We start from the raw sequence: 18,877 nt of genomic DNA, 5'->3' as shown, positions 1-18,877 counted from the left end.
ATCTCCTCCTTTCCCCATCCTCCCCACCCCACCTTCCCTGTACCCACCCCACTTCCTGGTGTTTTTTATTTTTATTTTAAAGGCACCTGCTGTACAAATCAACTGAAAAACTGAAAGCCATTATCACTTCGACAAGGGAAGCCAGGTCCTTAATCTTGGGACAGAGCAGGAGGCCTCATCTATTTACAACCTGAAAAGATTATATATGCATCAAGTTATTGAAGGGAAAGGTTGATTTCACTGCTGTGCACTTCTTTATTCTTCTTCTTCGTTTCTTTCTTTTTTTGCCAACTTCCAGGTCACATCGATTAGTTCCAGTGTTCTCCTGCAGACTGGAACTAATTTACAGCACTACTGATGGAAAGGTCTGTGCTTGCCGTGAGCTTCAAACCACACGGCGGGCACTTTATTATAGTTGCAAAGACTGAAACACAAGGGGCTGGGGAGAGAATAATGCACACATGCCACGAGTCAAATGCTACCATGACCATCTTGATGGAAACCAAGTTTGTACACCGGACAAAATCTAAATTCGCAGTTAGGCACCTGAACCTGCTGGGAAGGGGAATTACTAAACAACAGCGGCAACAACAATACGTGTCTTCCCCTAAAGGAAAATGAAGACTAGTTGTGTAGCCTGCCTTCCCACAATGACAGACATTGTCACATCAAGTTTGGCGAAGAGGGGCAAGAGAGTTAAAACTGGGGTGGAGGACGTCAGGCCAGGGGACGACGTGCAGCCTGCCTGTCTTTCTGGCCCTTTGGATTCTCCCAGCCCACACTTTCTCTCACAAAGTCCCAAGGTTTTCTGCACCAGTCCTGCTTGGGTGTTTCTGCCTGGCTGGAACGAACTGTTGGAACTTTGACCATGCTTCTTTCTTGCCCAAATGGAGACTAGAGAGGGGTGTGCAGAATTTTCACGAAAGTAAAAATTCGTATTTGTTGCTCCACCCACTTTTTGTCTCAGGCCCCACCCAACCTCTGGCGTGGCGCCCTCAGAGGGTTGCCCCAAATGGAATGCAGTCCTTGGGTTGAAAAGGGTTCCCTGTCCTGGGTTCAAGTGTCAGGCTGGGAGCCAGGAGATCCAACTTCAAAACCCATAATACTCTGTATCGGGGCTAATCGCTTTCACTCAGTCTAACCTACCGCACAAGGTTGTTGTGAGGATAAAGTGGGTAGGCCACATTTCTTATGGTGACGATGAGCAGCAACAGCCAGCATGCCAAACTTTGAATCAGAGACCTGATGTGATGCTACAACTTCTCTATTCTTAATGATGCTTTCTCTCTTCCCCTTCCCCCTGCTTTTATTACTTTTGGGATCTTTCTGCTTTGATGCTTATCTTTGCTGTCTCTGCTTTTACTGCTGTTTTATGGTAGCACTGGTGTCATGTTTTGATTGGATGGTTTCCATTTTTTGTCGTCAGCTGCCCTGGAACTTTTACTCCAAAAGCCAAGATATGGTTTAAATAAAATAAACGAAAACTAATTAAATTCTTGGGAATGGGTTCTCTAGCTCAGGAGACTTACAGCACTGGTGGCGACCAGTAGTCTGGCCTGGGAAGGAAAGGGGCAGTCTCTCTCCATGACTGTGACAGTTCTCAAGCAGACATCCCACCTCAAAGGAGGATGCACATCACAAAAATAAGAGGACAGAGTTTTGTACAAAATTTGTGTATCATAGAATCCAACAACTGTAGAGTTGGAAGGGACCACGAGGGTCATCTAATCCAACCCCCTGCAATGCAGGAATCATTTGCCCAATGTGGGGCTCAAACCCATGACCTTGAGATTAAGAGTCTCATGCTCTACTGACTGAGCCAAGGTGGAGCTTTAGGCATGTAGATTCAACTGTAGAAAAAAAATACAATTTGTCTTGACATATTGGGGAAGACAGAACTGGCGTTCTGTGCACGTGCTCAGTCTGTTGACCTAACTTAACCATATCCTCCAACATTCCTCCGATGAAAATAGGGATATTTCTCACTCCCCTCCCCTGACCCTCCTCAAACCCTCCCCCCATTTTTGGGGTCCCTCCCCCCTCAGAACATTTCCTATCGGAAGAAGGGCGAATGCCACCACAGCTTCACCAATGCGACACAGCACACACACCCTCCACTGTCCTGAGAAAACCCCTTAATCCTGATTTTATTTTATTCTTTAGTAGATTTACAAAAAGAAAAACACACACCAATAAATAAATTTCAGAAAGGGGCAAGCAAGATTAGACATGGAAGAGCAACACATTAATTTTATTTTATTTTTGGTAAAATAAAAATAAAAATCAAGGCTCCTTACTCTCTGCTTGGCTCTCCCTTTCTTCCCGCACAGGGTGGCCCTGCTCTCTGCCTGCCCTTCAGAGCTGACACACCTTGACAGCCACGGCCTCTCCCCCTCTTTGCCTGCTCTCCAGCAGCTGCTACAAGCTGCCCAAGGAAAGAGGCAAGGGGGTGTTTCCTTGTGGCTGCTGCTGCCGCCACCGCTCAAGAGAGGCTCTGGCACCTCCTCCTCCTCAAGCTCAGTGGCGGTAATAATGGAGAAAATAGGGACATTCTGGGATCAAATCAGAAGCATATTAGGAACCACTTGCACTAAAACGATAAATTTCCTTGAGGATCTTTTAGAAAATAAACACGATCACAAACTAGCGTAGTCAGAGTTCTTTTGGGATTGCATCAGCACAAGCATATACATAGAGAGTTGTTCTCATGGACATATTTCAGGAATATTTGGACTGTTTGGCTTTGAGATTTTGAGTTGCATATGTCATTATTGTTTTGGCATCATATAGGATTTAAGATCCCATGTATTAGAAGGTATTGAAATGTCGTGGGTTAATGAATTTTTGCAAATCACATACAGAGTTGTTTAGTTTGTTGTCTGTAGTAGTAGGGCAATTATTCCCCAGCCTGTTAAGCCCCCTTATCACATTTCTAGCTATCGGTCTGTACTCACCTTTTGTCATATGTCCTGCATAGCTTCACTAAGAATGAGGCCATGTTGTGTACCATTATGGCCTTTTGTAAAGATTTAGCCATTTATAAATATTCCAAATAAATAATGCTGAGGAGGCAGGAGTGAAGCTGAAGGCTCATCCAGACTTCCTTTTGTGTTGCGTTTCTAGTCAAAGGTCTGTGCCATACCCAAGCACTTATTCTCTCTTTTTCCTTTGGCCTGGTGCTTTCCCTGAAAAATACCTGCTCTTTACCACTGAACTGAAGCGGACCTGTGCCTTAGAAAGCATGTGGAGATGGAGGGAAGTTCATTTGCCAATTGTGCTAGATATATACCATCCTATTTGTTTACTGAGCATCCACCTTGATTTGTTTGCAGGGAGATCAGATGACATACTTAGCATTCATTCTGATTTGTTAGCAGGGAGGACGGATGCTGTTGCACCAAAGCGAGTGTTATCCCACACTTCCCAATACATTTTTCCCATCACTTTCCTCATCACAAAAAGTCAGATCTTTGGGGAAAGTGGGCTTGCTGAGCAAGAGCTTCTGACCAACTATAACTGCACAACCTGAATTTGCCAATGTGTGATTGAGTTCCACCCGGAAATTGCAATGGCCTGGAAGAACCTTCAGACTATTAAGTCAGCCCAAATAAGAACCTCTTGCAATGCTTTTGGCTACCATGCACATGCAGAATTTTACAGTCCCCTGGAGGAAACTGAGGGTCAGCCTCAGTTGCGGATCTGGAAGGCATCTGATAGAAATCTGTTTCGTGATGTATTTGCAATGTAGCTAAAATTGCTTCTAAAATGTGGTGTTTCCAATATTTCAATTGGAGCCCGCAGAAAGTGCTGCCTGATGTCTTCATGTCGGCCAAGTACTTGTGTGTTTGGTAAAAAAAAAATAAAAAAAATGACAAGGGAGGTCAGTGGTTTTCCATGTATCGGAAGCAAGTCTCTTTTCAAAGCATGCTATCCTGTCATTACCATTCAAATAAAGGAAAAGGCCTATTGGGACAATCTGTAACCAATTTCAAGCGTCAGCTGAACCCTTTTAACTCCCTGGAGGGTATGTTAGCGGCCCAACAGGCTCCAGCGTGACCTTCTGCTCCTCTTTATTAGAAGAGTCATACTAAATCAGCATAGATGTGCAGGTATAGAGGAGTTCCCCAAAGACACGCAACATGCTGTTCACAACTCTGAAAATGCATCACTGCTAGTTCTTATTGTAGTCTTCGTGAAAGCCAAAGAGAAGTTACTGAGAAATTTACAAATCAAGGAGGCGATGAGGAGAGCTGGACTTCATAGGGTGAAAACTGCTCCAGAGGAACACAGGGAGCTGCCTTACACCAAGTCAGACCATTGGTTCATAGTATTGCTTACACTGACTAGCAGCAGCTCTCCAAGGTTTGGTATAGTGGACTCCCCCACTATACCCTCATCAGATGAGAAAAGAGAAGCAATTATGCATCTTTCTGTAGACATCTGAAGGCAGCCCTGCATTGGGAAGTTTTTAATGTCTGATGTTTCATTGTTTATATATATATATATATATTCTGTTGGAAGCTGCCTAGAGTACAGGATGGCAAAGTACAAGTAATAAATTATTACCATTAAAAAAAAATATTGATTTCACATATCTGGTTAAGGGATTGAACTAGCCGTGAGTGACAAGGAACAAGACCTTGGGGTTGGAGTGGATAGCTGAATGAATAGCGTGCAATGGGTCTGAAGAAGGCAAATTCCATGCTAGGGATCATTAGGAAAGGAATGGAAGATAAACCTGCCAAAATAAAACTGCCATTATACAAAACTATTATGTGGTCACACTTGGAATACCATGCAGAGCTTTGCTTGCCTCACCCCCAAAAAGACGTTGTAGAACAAGAAAAGGGCAACAAAGGGCGTGGAGAAACTTAGATAGGAAGGAAAAGCTACAACATTTTGGGGCTTCTAAAGTTTAGAGAAAAGGCACATTAGAGTAGGCATAATAAGAGTTGCCCAAAATATGCATGGAGAAAATGGGTAGAGAAAAGCTTTTCTCCCTCTGCTACTTGAACTCGGGTCCATCTAATGAAGCTGAATGTTGGAAGATTCAGGACTGACAAAAAGTTGTTGGAGGCATTATGTTTCTGCACACCACCTGCTGGGAATCACAGCTGGGGAGTGTGGCAATGCACTCAAGTCTTGCTTGTGGACTTCACAGGCAGCTGGTTGGGCACTGTGAGAACAGGAGGCTGCACTAGATGGACCAGTGGACTGATCCAGCACGGCTGTTCTTGGGTTATTTCCCCCCTGCCTGCAAAAGAATCAACATGCAAACATTCTTTAGGACTGTGATATTGTTGCATGTGGGCTTGTGTTGTCTGTTTGTTTTGTGCATGGTAGCCAAATGCAACCTCCATTCACTTTTTAAAGGCAGCCACTCTTTAAATATCTGATCATTTGGGTGGTTAAACAAGACAATCACTCTTTTGCCTTTGTAAACCTTCTTGGAGGCACTACCCTGATCTTTCTAGGATGCACGGATGGCAAGTCTAGATTTAGGAGGGGAATCCACTGCCCTCCAGATGCTGAACTACCATGCCTACTACCCCTGATTAGTGGCTCTGCTGGCTGGGGCTGATGGAAGTTGGAGTCCAACAACTTCAGAAGGGTCACAGGTCCCCCAACTCTGCAATAGATGGAAATTGAACTGAGCAAGCAAGACATTTCTAAGGTTTGTTTGGAGAAGGAGAGAACTGCAGAGTAAAAAAAGAGCTGTGAGTGGAGGGGGGCCCTTTCCCTATCCTTTGGACCCCCTAGGAAACTCATCAAACCTGCAGTACCTGGAGCTGGGTATGGAGAGTGCAGCTGAGGAGAACACAGCCGTGGGCGGCCTAAGGAAGTACCATCCACCTTGGGCCTCCTCATAAAAAGCAAGTCTAGAGTGGCAGACTAGGGTGATGTCCACTGTTTCCAGGCATTCTTGTTATGATACTTTTTGTGGGTGAGCTGAGAGTTTGTTTGAACCCTGGGTGAGAACCCAGAGGCTGAGAGAGAGGGTGTGTCAGAAGGAAAATGAATTAATATTGATTTTTATAAGACTCCCTGGAAAAGACCCTGATGTTGGGAAAGATTGAAGGCACAAGGAGAAGGGGACGACAGAGGATGAGATGGTTGGACAGTGTTCTCGAAGCTACCAGCATGAGTTTGACCAAACTGTGGGAGGCAGTGGAAGACAGGAGTGCCTGGTGTGCTCTGGTCCAGGGGGTCATGAAGAGTCGGACACGACTAAACAACAACAACAAACTTTGAATTAATGTAACATTTTCATATGTAACTGTGTATTTTTGTAATATTTTAAGTTGTCTGTTGTTGCTTCAGTTTTTTGTACACCGCTTGAGAGATTAAAAAAAACTTATTAAGTGACATAGAGATATTTTTTAATATATTAAGTGATATAGAAATTAACCAATCAATCATCAATATACATTATCTTATTTTCATGAATTATCAAAAGCTTGGTTTTTAAAAAATGACAAAAGGAGTGATGGCATCTAACCTAAAATTTAGAACAAGCAAGCAGATCCGGCTTCTTAAACAGACCCTCTAAGTCAGACAGAAGGAGGAATATATATTTGCAGTACCCAGCCTTTGCTGTTTAAGCCAACCTTTCCCATCAAAAGATAGGTCTTCTACTTCCCTCTGCTGGTTCCATTGAAAAAAGGCAGGCAGGAAAAAGGAGCGTTTTAAAAATACACTGGCTGCTTGTTCTCATGATTACACAGAAATCCAAAAGCAAGCTACTACAGAAAATATTAAGCAGTGAGCAATACCAAGACAAAGAGGCACTGTGGTCCAGTTTCTAGTGTGTCCGACTAGGATCAGGCAGACCCAGGTTTAAATCCTCACTCAACCACAAAGCAGCTCTCTGGCTGAATCTAGGTCAGTCACCATCTGCCTATTCCACCTTAGAGGATTAGTGTTGAGAATAAAGGAAGAAAACAGAGAACAATGTATACCACTCTGAGCAACCCAGGAGGAGAAAAATGTAGTAAAATACAGTGGTACCTCTGGTTAAGAACTTAATTCATTCCGGAGCTCTGTTCTTAACCTGAAACTGTTCTTAACCTGAAGCACCACTTTAGCTAATGGGGCCTCCGGCTGCCGCCGCACCATCACCACGCAATTTCTGTTCTCATCCTGAAGCAAAGTTCTTAATCCGAGGTACTACTTCCGGGTTAGCGGAGTCTGTAACCTGAAGTGTTTGTAACCCAAGGTGTTTGTAACCCAAGGTACCACTGTAATGTATTTTCCAATGAGGTGTTTGAAAAAATTTACACATTTTTTTAGGGAGGGGTCGGAGGGAATAAATCTGGATTTGTACCTAATCCCACTCCAATGTCTCAACAAAAGCAACAGAACGTTGCTTTAAAAATAGGCCTGAGTTTAAGGGATATAAACTATATTTTTAATTCCATCCTGAAACACACAAAGTGCAATCAATAAACGTCACTGTAAAGGTTGTCTGAACAGGAGGAACTTCTAGTCTTCTCAACCCTTTCACACATCCTGGCCCTTGTATAGAAGCAGCTGCTGCCGTGTAGTAGCAGAAAGTTGATCTCTCCAGTTATACCCCAGCCCCTCAGCCGACAAGACTGCAGGCTTCATAGGGGGGGAAGAAAACAATGGGGAAGGATGCCAATTAAAGATAGGAGGTTTTCCTTCAGATGCATTTTACCTTTGTTTCACCAGGAAGACAGCTTTATAATTTTTGTTTTTGCACATTGTTTGGACTTTCACATTTCTGGCTGTATGCAAAGAAAATGTCTACAAGTCAGAAATCAAGTGTAGGAATTTTTAACATGCCCAAATAACATTCTTTCTCCTTGTCCTCTTTTGTACCACATCACACTGCCCTCCGCCCTACCTGATGGCCTCATTAAACACTGTACTCTTAAGTTGCACAAAAACTGTCTTGAGATTTGCACCAATAGGCACGTGCAAGTTATTATACCAGCCCAATTTTTAGTAGTTGTTTTCAGCCAACCCAGGAACTTTTTAGTTAATTATGATAGAAGGAAGATACATCAAAATGGTGGGCACTGTGGACATCTATGATTTGAAGAGAAGATGACACCCAAGGCTTGTAAATCCTAGCAAAACTGAAGCATCCAGGATATTCGCATTTTAAATGCAGGCTTTTTAACTGCCTTTTTAAGAAGCTGCCATTAGTTTTAAGCTCAGCTGTGAAACAAGATTGAGCAAGAATTTGAGTATGTACTTTTATCTATGTAAGTTCATTTCCACTTTTGAGATATCTGTTGTCCCGCCCCACCAACAGAAGAATATAAAATACAATTTTGCCACAATGTAAGATGACATTTCAAAGCTAGCATTTTAATTAGTTATTTAAGAAGCATTCCTGAAATTTCTGGGAGAGTGTAATATATACAGTATATAATCTAGGCAGGAGTGTTTAAAAATATAGTTTATTCCTTCGGTTCTCAAGTGATGATGCTAATGATTCCAGCTACAAGGACAGCATAACAACTATCATTTTGTTGTGTTACTACAGTTAAGCTTGTTCCATAAGTAAGCTTGTTCTGCAACACCATGGAAAGATTATCCAGGGATGTTTAAACAGTACACAAACACACAAACAAATATACCATTCTGTCAAACTGGTCTTTCCCTGCAGATATTGAGGGACTCCCCACTTTTGCGGGGGGGGGGGGAGAGACATTATTTATAATTTAAAACCCTGCTACATAACTTAAAATCATATATGTTAAAAGGTGCTACTCTATTTCCGGATTGATAATCCAATGTGACACTTGGCAAAATTCAATCTGTGTCTTGGAAAAAGTATCTGCAAAAATATAACCCTTGACTTAAAAAAATGCTTAAAACTAGAAAATACACTGATGTTCATATCACCATTGGGTTAACACGTTTTTAAAAGCACAGTAGGACAAAAAGAGAAGCGCCCATTAAGTATATCTAACTGGAAATATTAGAGATGGAGACCTTATGTCAGGCTGTGATTTATGCACACAGAATGCTTTGGAAGCAAATGCAGAAGATAGCAGATCCAACTCTTCCCGTTACACTTGATCACGAAGGCGCGCCAGTCTCTGTGAGAGCTCATCCTGCAGAATTCAGACCAACCAACAAGAGGCATTCATTAATGCACTACTTAAGGGACAAAGACTTAACATTCTAGAAGAACAGCAGCCAGACCAAAGAGAGACTGGGCTCTGCTAGGCTTGAAGATCTACATCTAAATTATAAGACTACGGGTGACTACCCTCTTATGCCCGATCGACTCAAGGGAAGCGCTGGGAAATAATTACATAATTCACTTCAAACCTGGAAATGGCAAGAGAGAGCTAGAGTGTCCTCATGGCTCGCGAGACCTTCCCTGGAGCCCAAAAAGGACATCAGTGAGGGTGGAGGAAGCCCTGAAAAGACTGGAGGTGCAGTGGGGCTTTGTTTATGCTGCTCCGCTTCCCTGCCTAACAGCTAATGTGCATGGTAGCGCAGCAACAGCTTTTACACTTCTCCTCCAGCCTCCTCCTGACCCCAGAGCGTCCATTCTAATTGTGGATATTTTTGGATGCAGTATTTTTGGTGTGGGCTGAAGCGAGAGTAGCAGAGAAGGTGCTCACCATTTTATGCAATTTCACTTATGCACATGGGGCCCCAGAACGTAACCCCCGCGTAAGTGAGGGAGTTGCCTGTACTAACTCCTTCTAAGCTCTGTATAGGCTTATAAACACAGTGCAAGAGGAATGGGAAGGAACAGGAAAACAAGCAAACTCTGAAACTGAGAGGGCATGAAAATCAGTAAGGCTGCTTCTTCTTAGCTCGCTTGTCCTGGTATGAGATCTAGCCCAACTATGAGCTGGCAATAGTTAGTTCATGTACATCTAAAATAGCTTTCTCCAACCTCCACATGTTTTGGGATTACACCTGGACTAACATATGCTGATGGGAGTTCAGAGTTCAAAACTTTAGGAGGGCACCAGTTTATGGAAGGTTGGTCTAAATGCTCCAACTGAAGAGACAATCTTACATGCTATTAAGGCAGGGGTGGGGCACTTTTCCTTATGGGCATCCCTCCGGAGGCCACATCAGTGGTGGGCAGAGCCAGAGGCCTGATGGAGCAACAGGTGAGACACTTACCTCTGCAAACCAGGCTATATTCCGGGCCCACAAGAGCAGAGACTTATACACACCCCTCTCCACCCAGGCAAGCAAGAAGCATCACTACAGTTCAAGCATACATTCCAGCCAAGCCAATGCACTTAAGGAGGGTGTGGAGGAGGACTGATAATAGGTGTGCTGAGGACCAGATGGAGAAGCCCCAAAAGGCTGCGCTTGGTCCCTGGGCCTTAAGTTCCCCACTCCTGTGATAGGGAAGAAATACCAAGCAAGCAAAAAGAGGGTTTACCTGTTCCGCTGAAGCAACACTTGTGCCAACAGAGCCTGTCTGTCCCTGAGGTAGTTCCATATTCAGGTCAAGGCTAGAGTTCAGAAGAAGAGAAACCAATATACAAGAAGTTATTCTGATAGTAGCCCCCACACCTCAGGTGCACTTATTGCTGAAAGCTTCCCAGTTGTGCTCACTTCTATCTCCAGTCCTCAACATGTAATATGCCAATTAATAACAGAGTAGCAGGTAGAAGAGATCAGCTTTATGAAATATCTGCACCACTGAAGGGGTGCATTAATCCTCTGCTGTCCTCATATTTGTTACTCTTCTGCCCCTTCACTTCTGCCCTCTTCTATCTTTGCAGTGTTCGAGATGGAGACTATGCCACTTCTGTGTAATTTTGTATGTGGTATACCACCTTGCTGTTTTTTTAATTAAAAGTGAATCCTAGAAATAATTAAATGAATGAATGAATGAATGAATGAATGAATAGTGCTTAGCACTGTTGCTACTAAATAGCATTATTAGAGAGTTCCAAGTTTTTCCTTATTCGTGTTATTTCAGAGAGGTCCAACATGTAGTTTTCTATCATACTGGTCTCATAATGATCTCTCAGTCAAAGTAAGGATACTGTACTTGACATTATATATCTATCATCTATCTATCTCCCTCCAGGTAAAGGTGGAAATAGCCATGTTTTTTCCTGAGAGAATAGCACTATACTATCATTGCAACCTATTCAGTTAACATTATGCTTCCTGGATCAGAGGAAAGGAAGCATTTATTGCTATCTCAAGTGCATTAAAACTTTATTAAGCACTGCCATTAGAATACTCGGTGTTTCAGTCTTCAAATGTTTACACTCACCCAGCTTCATCTGCCATTTCCTGCAGAAGCAGGTCCACTTGGTTCTAAAAAATAAAGACCAAATTAGTTTTACCATTGTAACAGACATGAAATCCAGCATAATAGAAAAGATCATGTGCAGTTTTTTGAACCTGCGAATACCACTAGAGGGAGCTAACACATTCACAAAGAAAATCTGGCCTCTCAAAATGCAGCTTCTTAAAAAGCAATTAAAACTAGTGTTATCTGCACAAGCCTATGCCTATTTATTGGGGGGGGGGGGTTAAGCCCTACTGAACTCAGCAAATTTTACTTCCAAATAACCATTCATAGGATTGTGCTGCATTACACTCAAGCCTATTTATTTGTTTTTATTCATCATTTAGAGATGCTATCACTACATTTGCATGTAGTTTGTAGTTTAAAGGTGCTGCTGCTGAGACTACTACTACCACCACTACTACTACTACTAATATTATTATTATTTATACCCCGCCCATCTGCCTGGGTTTCCCCAGCCACTCTGGGTGGCTTACAGCACATATAAAACATAGTAAAATATCAAACATTAAAAACTTCCCAATACTGGGGCTGCCTTCAAATGTCTCCTAAAAGTTATGTAGCTCTCTATCTCATTGACATCTAAAGAGAGGGCATTCCACAGGGAAGGTGCCACTACCAAGAAGGCCTTCAGAATTCTACTAAAACAGTTAGTGGTACCTCGGGATGTGAATGGGATCCGTTCCGAAGCCCCGTTTGCATCCTGAATGGAACGTAAGATGCGACTGCGCGTCTGGGCATGCGCGGGTCGCGTTTTGCCGCTTCCACGCATGACATCATTTTGAGCGTCTGAGTATGTGCGAACGGCGAAACCCGGAAGTAACGTGCTCCGTTACTTCCGGGTTGCCGCGGAGTGCAACCTGAAAGCACTCAACCTGAAACACATTCAACTCGAGGTACGACTGTACTAATTTTTCCTACTTTAAAAAAAACAAAACACACACCCAATAATTAATACTGACAAAGTTCCTAGTGTAGATGCACTAATGGTTTTCTAACTTTCTGTCTTCAAGGAGAACCTTCCATACTGACTCGTCTGCAGAGGAACCCTACTTATTGTAGAGGAATCAGAGAAATATTCTAGGCTGCACATCTTCCGGGCCTTACCATCATCCAAAACATATTGGCAGCAGGCCACTGCAAAAAATCAGAGGAGGTGGACAAGCTGCTACTCAGGAGAGTTTCCAAGCTCTTCCCGATTTCCTCATTAAATAATCGTTGAGAAGCACTTGAGGAAGCCCAGTGAAAAACCACTGTATTTTTTAAAAAAATTATTATTATTTTGCCAGCAGAATAAATGGAGTAAACTTGACTCCATTCTCTAGCTGAGTCAGAGAAGGTCCAGCTCTAAAGGCAGAGTCTATTTAGCCCAGCCATATTTTTCTCTGAAAGTCTCTCTCTCATACTGGTCAAGAAAGCACCCAGGGGCAGCTGGATAGGACTGCTAATGGCAAGTTATATCTGCTTCAATATGACTTACTTGTGGTGTTGTTAGTGTAGTGGTATTACTCATTGTGTCTTCCATCTGTGCCGTCTGAACATCTAAGGTTTCAAACTGCTGCTCAAATTTGTCCATCAAGGCAGATATCTGCACATAAGCAAAGGATGTCAAGCCAGGAACAAAAGGAAATATCTTAAAACTCAACTTCTGAATTTATTTGTTTACCTTTTCCAAGTTCATACTTTTCAATGTAGCATCCATCGATTTAACTACTCCAGCCATTGACTTCGTTACCTAGGAGAACAACATATATAGTAACCACATTTTTTTACATTTCTTATTTGAAACTTTGGGCAAATATAGCCCAAAATAAACTAACATGACATGAAATTGCACAACACTAGCCAGTTACAATAGCTGCTTCTTCAGGAGATTCAAATAGACCATATTTCTATTTAACACAGCATTTGAAATTCTACAGGGTTTTACCTACTTAGCAGCAAAAGGTCTGTGGACTTGCCTTGTACAAACCATCTTACGAAAACATTCATAGTGCAAGTTTTTTGGAAACTTGTGTTTCTTGCTAAAACATGATAAAGCTGATTACCTTGCCCATTGTTACTGCTGTTTGAACTCTTGCCGCTACAGCATCAACCCGAGCACTCATCCGCAAGAAGTTGATGGCTTGATTCTTCTGCCGGATTGCATTTTCTGCATGTATTCTTGCCACTTCAGTATTGCCTTTCTGAATTGCCTTTTATTTAAACAAAGAGAAGCAGAACACAGCTTTTCAACTAATTAAGAAATGCACCCTAATAAATCTTAGCTTTCAGTCCAAGACCGTCACCGTCAGATTCCGGTACACACATGGCAATAAGAAGGATGATGGCATATGATTACTATTACACTTATTTCCTTGGGTACCAGTGCTCTCATTGTCTAAAAAAATACAGGAAGAAGACCAGCACTCTACATTAACAACACCAAACTGGCAGGTCCCTCAGGAGAGCTTATCGAAGCTTTGCAAATGATGGCAGACACATACCAATAGTCCAACTAAAGATCATGTCAGATGATCTGCTACAGATGGGATAACATCACTACCCAAGTATATAGAAATCCACTCTCCTGGACACACACACTGGATTCTGAATGAGCAGGAGCTGGTACTGTATGGATGGGTATGAGAACTGACACTGTAGATTTAAAGGCTTTTCGGCCAGTAAATTTACTGCTGGGTAAGGTTCATTAATTCACTTGAAAAAGGGGAAAAGGAGGGGAAAGGGGATGGGGAAAGGGAAAAAAGAAAAGAGAAGAAAATCCACTTTGAAAATGGCTGCTTTAGAATCCAAGGATTCATGTTCAACCATTATCTACATGTGTTGGGGGATGGAGGGGAGATATTCTGTTAATTAGTTCGCAATTAATTACTATTTTATTTTTAGTTTCTAATGCAAACATATTGCAGTCAGCAACAGTGCCATCACCAATGATGTGTATAAACAGTGCAAACTTTTATTTATAACTTCCTAATGTCACAGCGAAAGATCCTGCTCACACACTATCAAACAGTATATATGGGGAACTTCCAATATAATTTCATGTCTCACCTTCTTAATTTTGGCTTTTTCAACCTTTTCTTCTTTATCACACTTTTTGGCATTTCTGTTAAGTTCTTTGGCAGCGAACTTCAAGTTAAAAAGATGCTCTTAAATTTAAGTTAAGGATGATGTTCTCAGTTAACAAGTAATATAAATGCCGACAGTATGAAGATGGTCTCATTGAAGTTTTAAAGCTATATCCATGGCATTGTACACAAAATTCTCTAAATTCAGTACTGGATTTGATAGTTCACTGCAGACAAGGCCATTATTAAAAAGATGGGCTCCAACACCCCAATCCCACCTAACGGGAAGTACTGACAATCTTTATCAATAAATTCCCAATAAATTCATATGCCCTTTACCAGTCAGCTATAGGGTACACATAAAGGTAAAGGTAAAGGTACCCCTGCCCGAACGGGCCAGTCTTGACAGACTCTGGGGTTTGTGCGCCCATCTCACATCTATTGGCCGGGGGCCAGCGCTGTCCGCAGACACTTCCGGGTCACGTGGCCAGCGTGACAACGCTGCTCTGGCGAGCCAGAGCCGCACACGGAACACCGTTTACCTTCCCGCTGGTAAGCGGTACCTATTTATCTACTTGCCCCCGGGGGTGCTTTCGAACTGCTAGGTGGGCAGGCGCTGGGACCGAGCAGCGGGAGCGCACCCCGCCGCGGGGATTCGAACCGCCGACCTTTCGATCGGCAAGCCCTAGGCGCTGAGGCTTTAGCCCACAGCGCCACCCGCGTCCCTTATAGGGTACACATAGTGCCCTCCAAAAATCCATGCACCTTGTCTACTTTCTTCAGGGGTGGGCAAGCTGAAGCAATTAAGCAACTGAGATAAGCAACTGCTTGTGACATCTCCAGCCCAGGCTCTGCTGTAGCAGCATTAGATTCAAACCACATCCTAGTGATTGTAATCAGCAATGATTTAAAAATCTGCATTCTTCTGCACAAAAAATGTCTCCTCACAACTATGAGTATCTCTGTTGATGCAATGGCATCAGAGAAGAAGATCTGTTCGGCTCTGCCACTGCCATTTCATTGGTCCTTCAACCGGGTACCATGATACAGACAAAGCCAACCCAAGTATCTTGTGATTTTAATTCCAGCCATTTCCCAGCTGTTTGGACAGTCTAAAACTCCTTATTATATAAAGTTCCTGGATCTCTCCAAGAGGAGGGGGGGCTGTTCTTTAATATATCCCGACTATTAGCCTTCTGATAGTCTTGGGGAGGGACACAGTAGAAATATCAGCTCTTCTAGTAATGAGGCAGGCAACAAAAAATAAGAGCAACAATAACTCTCTAAAATCTCCGTAGGGTCCACCTACAGGCACCCAACAACAGGATGGGCAGGGGTCAATAAAACAAAAAGTTGGTTGAATCATTGCAGAATCATACAGAATCCTGCCTGTATCAACTGGCCACATAAACTGTGATTGATCCCACTGAGAAGACATTGTACTGGACACTTAAGCTGGAGTTGCAACAACAGTGATATCTATGGCGCTATGGAGCCAAGCAACTTTATCCTCAATGTGCCATGCAAAGTGCTCACAACTTTCTGCCAAGTGTTCCAGAATTCCAGCCATCAAGCCTGGTACAACTAGTCTCCAGACCACCCAAAATGATTTGGCTGGCTGGCTCTTGGGGAACGCAATGGAAGCAGCAAAGTAGTTCTCCTTCACTGCTGCTTGGTATGCAGTTGTGTCCGATTTGGAGTGAGTTTTCAGCCACCAACACTCCAGTTGTCTCCAAGTCTGCTTCACTAACTACAGATCCTTAGTAAACTCTTCAGTAAACTCTGCAGCTCCTTAGTAAGAAGTGAAGACTCTGCAGGACCAGAGACGAACCTTGGGAGTGTTTGTGTTGAGTTGATAACCCTCCTCATCTCATTATCCCATAATGACAGCAGGGACTTGACAGTATCACTAGCTCTGGCTTCTGGAAAATCCTCCAGAGCAGTCAGAAACCTACCAGGTACATTTATCCTCTGGGTTCGACCATCTGTATCAGTTATCACTCCTGCAGAGTGGGACTGTTGCCAAAAGTCCAAACTTCACTAGGATGCAATCTGACAGTGACAATAGGGTTAAGACAAGCCCTCCCTCCATATTCAGATGCCCTCTCTCTCTACAAAGCCCTGTTCTATGGGTTGGGACCAAAGACCATCTGAGGCAGTCCCATGAAATCCTGAGCTGGCTCCGAGGCATTATCAAAATGGGTAGTGAAGTCACCCAGGGCTAGAGTCCTGAGTCTATCCAAACCCACACTAGAGACCACCTCAGCTAGCTCAGTAAGGGAGGCAAAGTGGAAAGTACATCAATCAGTCTCCATGACCCCATGCCACATGAAGGGCTCTCCAGTCCAGCTCTTAAGCAGAGATGTTTCCTAGTAAAGGAAAGAGAACTTCTATAAACTATGACATCTTCTCCTCTCAGAGGCTCTGGTCTGAACTAGTGTTCCACAGGGTATCCATCTGGGCAAACGTGTGTCAGATCAGGCTGACCTAGCCCTGCAATACAGACTACATCAGCTATTCATTCATGTTAGGATGTTCAACATGGTCTTTTTATAAATTGGAGTAGCATTGAGAAACAACACCACCAGACCATTGAGCACACTGGATGAGCTTCCGAGGATATTCATGATTACCCCTGCCCAGTCTCTCATCCAGAATTGATCAACATCCAGATCATCTAGAAGATCAACAGGATCTTATTATGGGACAATAGTGACTTTGAAAAAGAATGGGCAAAAACTTCCATGAACTAGACATTGTAAATTAAATGTTATCCGCACTTCACAGAGACACATACACATACAGCCACAAAGAAACACAAAGCATAGAAGCTCACACTATCACCAATTACACTTGTGTATGGACAGTACAGTGGGACCTTGGCTCCCAAACGCCTTGGGAGCCAAACATTTCAGCTCCTGAATGAACAAAAACTGGAATTGTTCCAGTTCTTGAACATCCTTTGGAAGCCGAACATGACTGCAGGAAGCTGCTGCAGCCAATCAGAAGCAGCACCTTGGCTCCCAAACTGTTTCGGGAATCAAATAGACTCCAGGAATGGATTAAGTTTGGGAACCAAGGTTCCAGTGTGCAATTACATTGTATATGCTACAGGGTGTTTTGAAAAAAAGAAAGAAAGGCCACCTTTCATGTCTTCTTCACCCATCACTGTATGCAATTATTTTCTCTGTACTCATTCATGTAAGAATACCTTCAGATCTGCTTCTACAGATGCACAAAGTGGTGCATCTATGAAAGCCAATGTTGCAATAAACCTGCAATCAGCTTTTATGGTACCACCACAGATACTTTCTTTTGCCTTAGGAAGTAGTGCCATTAAACCATAGTGGTGTACAGGTTGAAGCACTGGACCAGGGCTGGGTTCAAAGTACAATTCAGCCACAAAGCACACCGAGTAGCTTAGGGCCAGTTTAGCCCCCACCCCCTCAAAGCATCTTACCACACAGGCAAAGGTGTGTGGGAGGAAGAGCGCCAGTGTGGTGCAGTGATTAATAAAATAATCTAAAGGAAAAGGGGAGAAAATTGTCAGATTAGGACCTGGGAGACCAGGGATCAAATGCCTACTCAGCCATGAAACGCTGAGTTGTTCCACCTGGCCTTTGGCTTAGAATCAGTTTGATTCCCTCCCCCTCTTTCTTTTTCCTTTCTCCTCCTGTGAGGTGGTTGCATCCTAATGTTTCAATGTTGTATCTTAATCTTTTAAATTGTATTTTAATCAACTTGTTTTTATTATTGGTTGTTAGCTGCCCTGAGCTCGGTCTTGGCTGGGGAGGGCGGGGTATAAATAAAAATTTATTATTAAATAAAACAAGTATGCAAAAAGTGCAATAACACCCCCACTCTATTATTGTAAACAGAGCAGTACACCTCCTAGGAGGGGTTTTTGGGGAGGGGGTTAGAGCCCTCTCCCCCAGCTGTCGCTCCCGGAGGGAAACACCACCCATAGAACACCCGAAGCCCACCAATCGAGAGCTCCCTCTGCCGTCCGGATGGTTCCAATAGCCACGCCCTTCGCCCCTGTCTACCGCAGCAGGAGCGGGGCTCCCGTTGCCCCCTCAGGCTCCATTCCGGAGATCCCCCACCCCACCCCACCCCACCCCCGCCTCCCCACCCCTCCGGCGTTACCAAGGATACTCTCCATGTTGGACATGTTGGCGCTTCAGTGCCGGCAAAAGTGGGAGGAAAGTGAGCTCCGGTTCGATGGCGTCTGCTGCTTCTTTAAAATCCCGGCTTGTTTGTGTTCCGTGTGGGGTGTTTTTTTTTTTTTCCCCTTCCTCCTTTCGGGAATCCACTTCCTACTTCCGCCTACTCCTCCTCCCCCTCCCCTCAGCATCCTGTCACGTGGTCCGGGTCAGTGTCAGGGCAGAGAAGACGGGGGGAAAGGGAGAGGACTGAAACTGCGCGTGTGTAGAGAGCCCTGGCCAATGAGAGCGCAGCCTTCACTCTGAGGGGAGTAGAAAGGAGGGCGACGGGAGGAGCTCTTCCTCCAGCCTAAGGGGTGCTAGTA

At 43.6% G+C, this 18,877-nt stretch overlaps 1 protein-coding gene across 1 annotated transcript; it reads right to left on the bottom strand.

Moving 5' to 3' along the window:
* Positions 1-8,316: 8,316 nt before the first annotated feature.
* On the bottom strand, positions 8,317-18,679 carry CHMP1B (charged multivesicular body protein 1B). The gene is made up of 8 exons (XM_082208486.1): positions 18,505-18,679; positions 14,333-14,430; positions 13,330-13,476; positions 12,948-13,016; positions 12,762-12,869; positions 11,243-11,286; positions 10,394-10,466; positions 8,317-9,089 (listed from the first exon to the last, which is right to left on the bottom strand). Exons 1-8 carry the CDS (start codon positions 18,518-18,520, stop codon positions 9,045-9,047), a joined length of 600 nt encoding a protein of 199 aa, XP_082064612.1. The 5' UTR covers positions 18,521-18,679; the 3' UTR covers positions 8,317-9,044.
* Positions 18,680-18,877: the final 198 nt, after the last annotated feature.

Source organism: Podarcis vaucheri (assembly GCF_965113315.1).
Source record: "Podarcis vaucheri genome assembly, chromosome: Z".
In the NCBI taxonomy this organism is placed as follows: domain Eukaryota; kingdom Metazoa; phylum Chordata; class Lepidosauria; order Squamata; family Lacertidae; genus Podarcis; species Podarcis vaucheri.
The sequence above is the reverse complement of the archived record's forward strand: the minus strand, read 5'-3'. Positions and strand labels throughout refer to the sequence as shown.

What these genes read in the sequence shown, in the direction of transcription:
- CHMP1B (XM_082208486.1), bottom strand. An exon ending in AAAAAGCCAAAATTAAGAAG is followed by an intron (nt 13,477 to 14,332) that starts GTGAGACATGAA and finishes TTTAAATAAAAG; the next exon opens with GCAATTCAGAAAGGCAATAC. An exon ending in GTGTTGCTTCAGCGGAACAG is followed by an intron (nt 9,090 to 10,393) that starts GTAAACCCTCTT and finishes TGAATTCTGCAG; the next exon opens with GATGAGCTCTCACAGAGACT.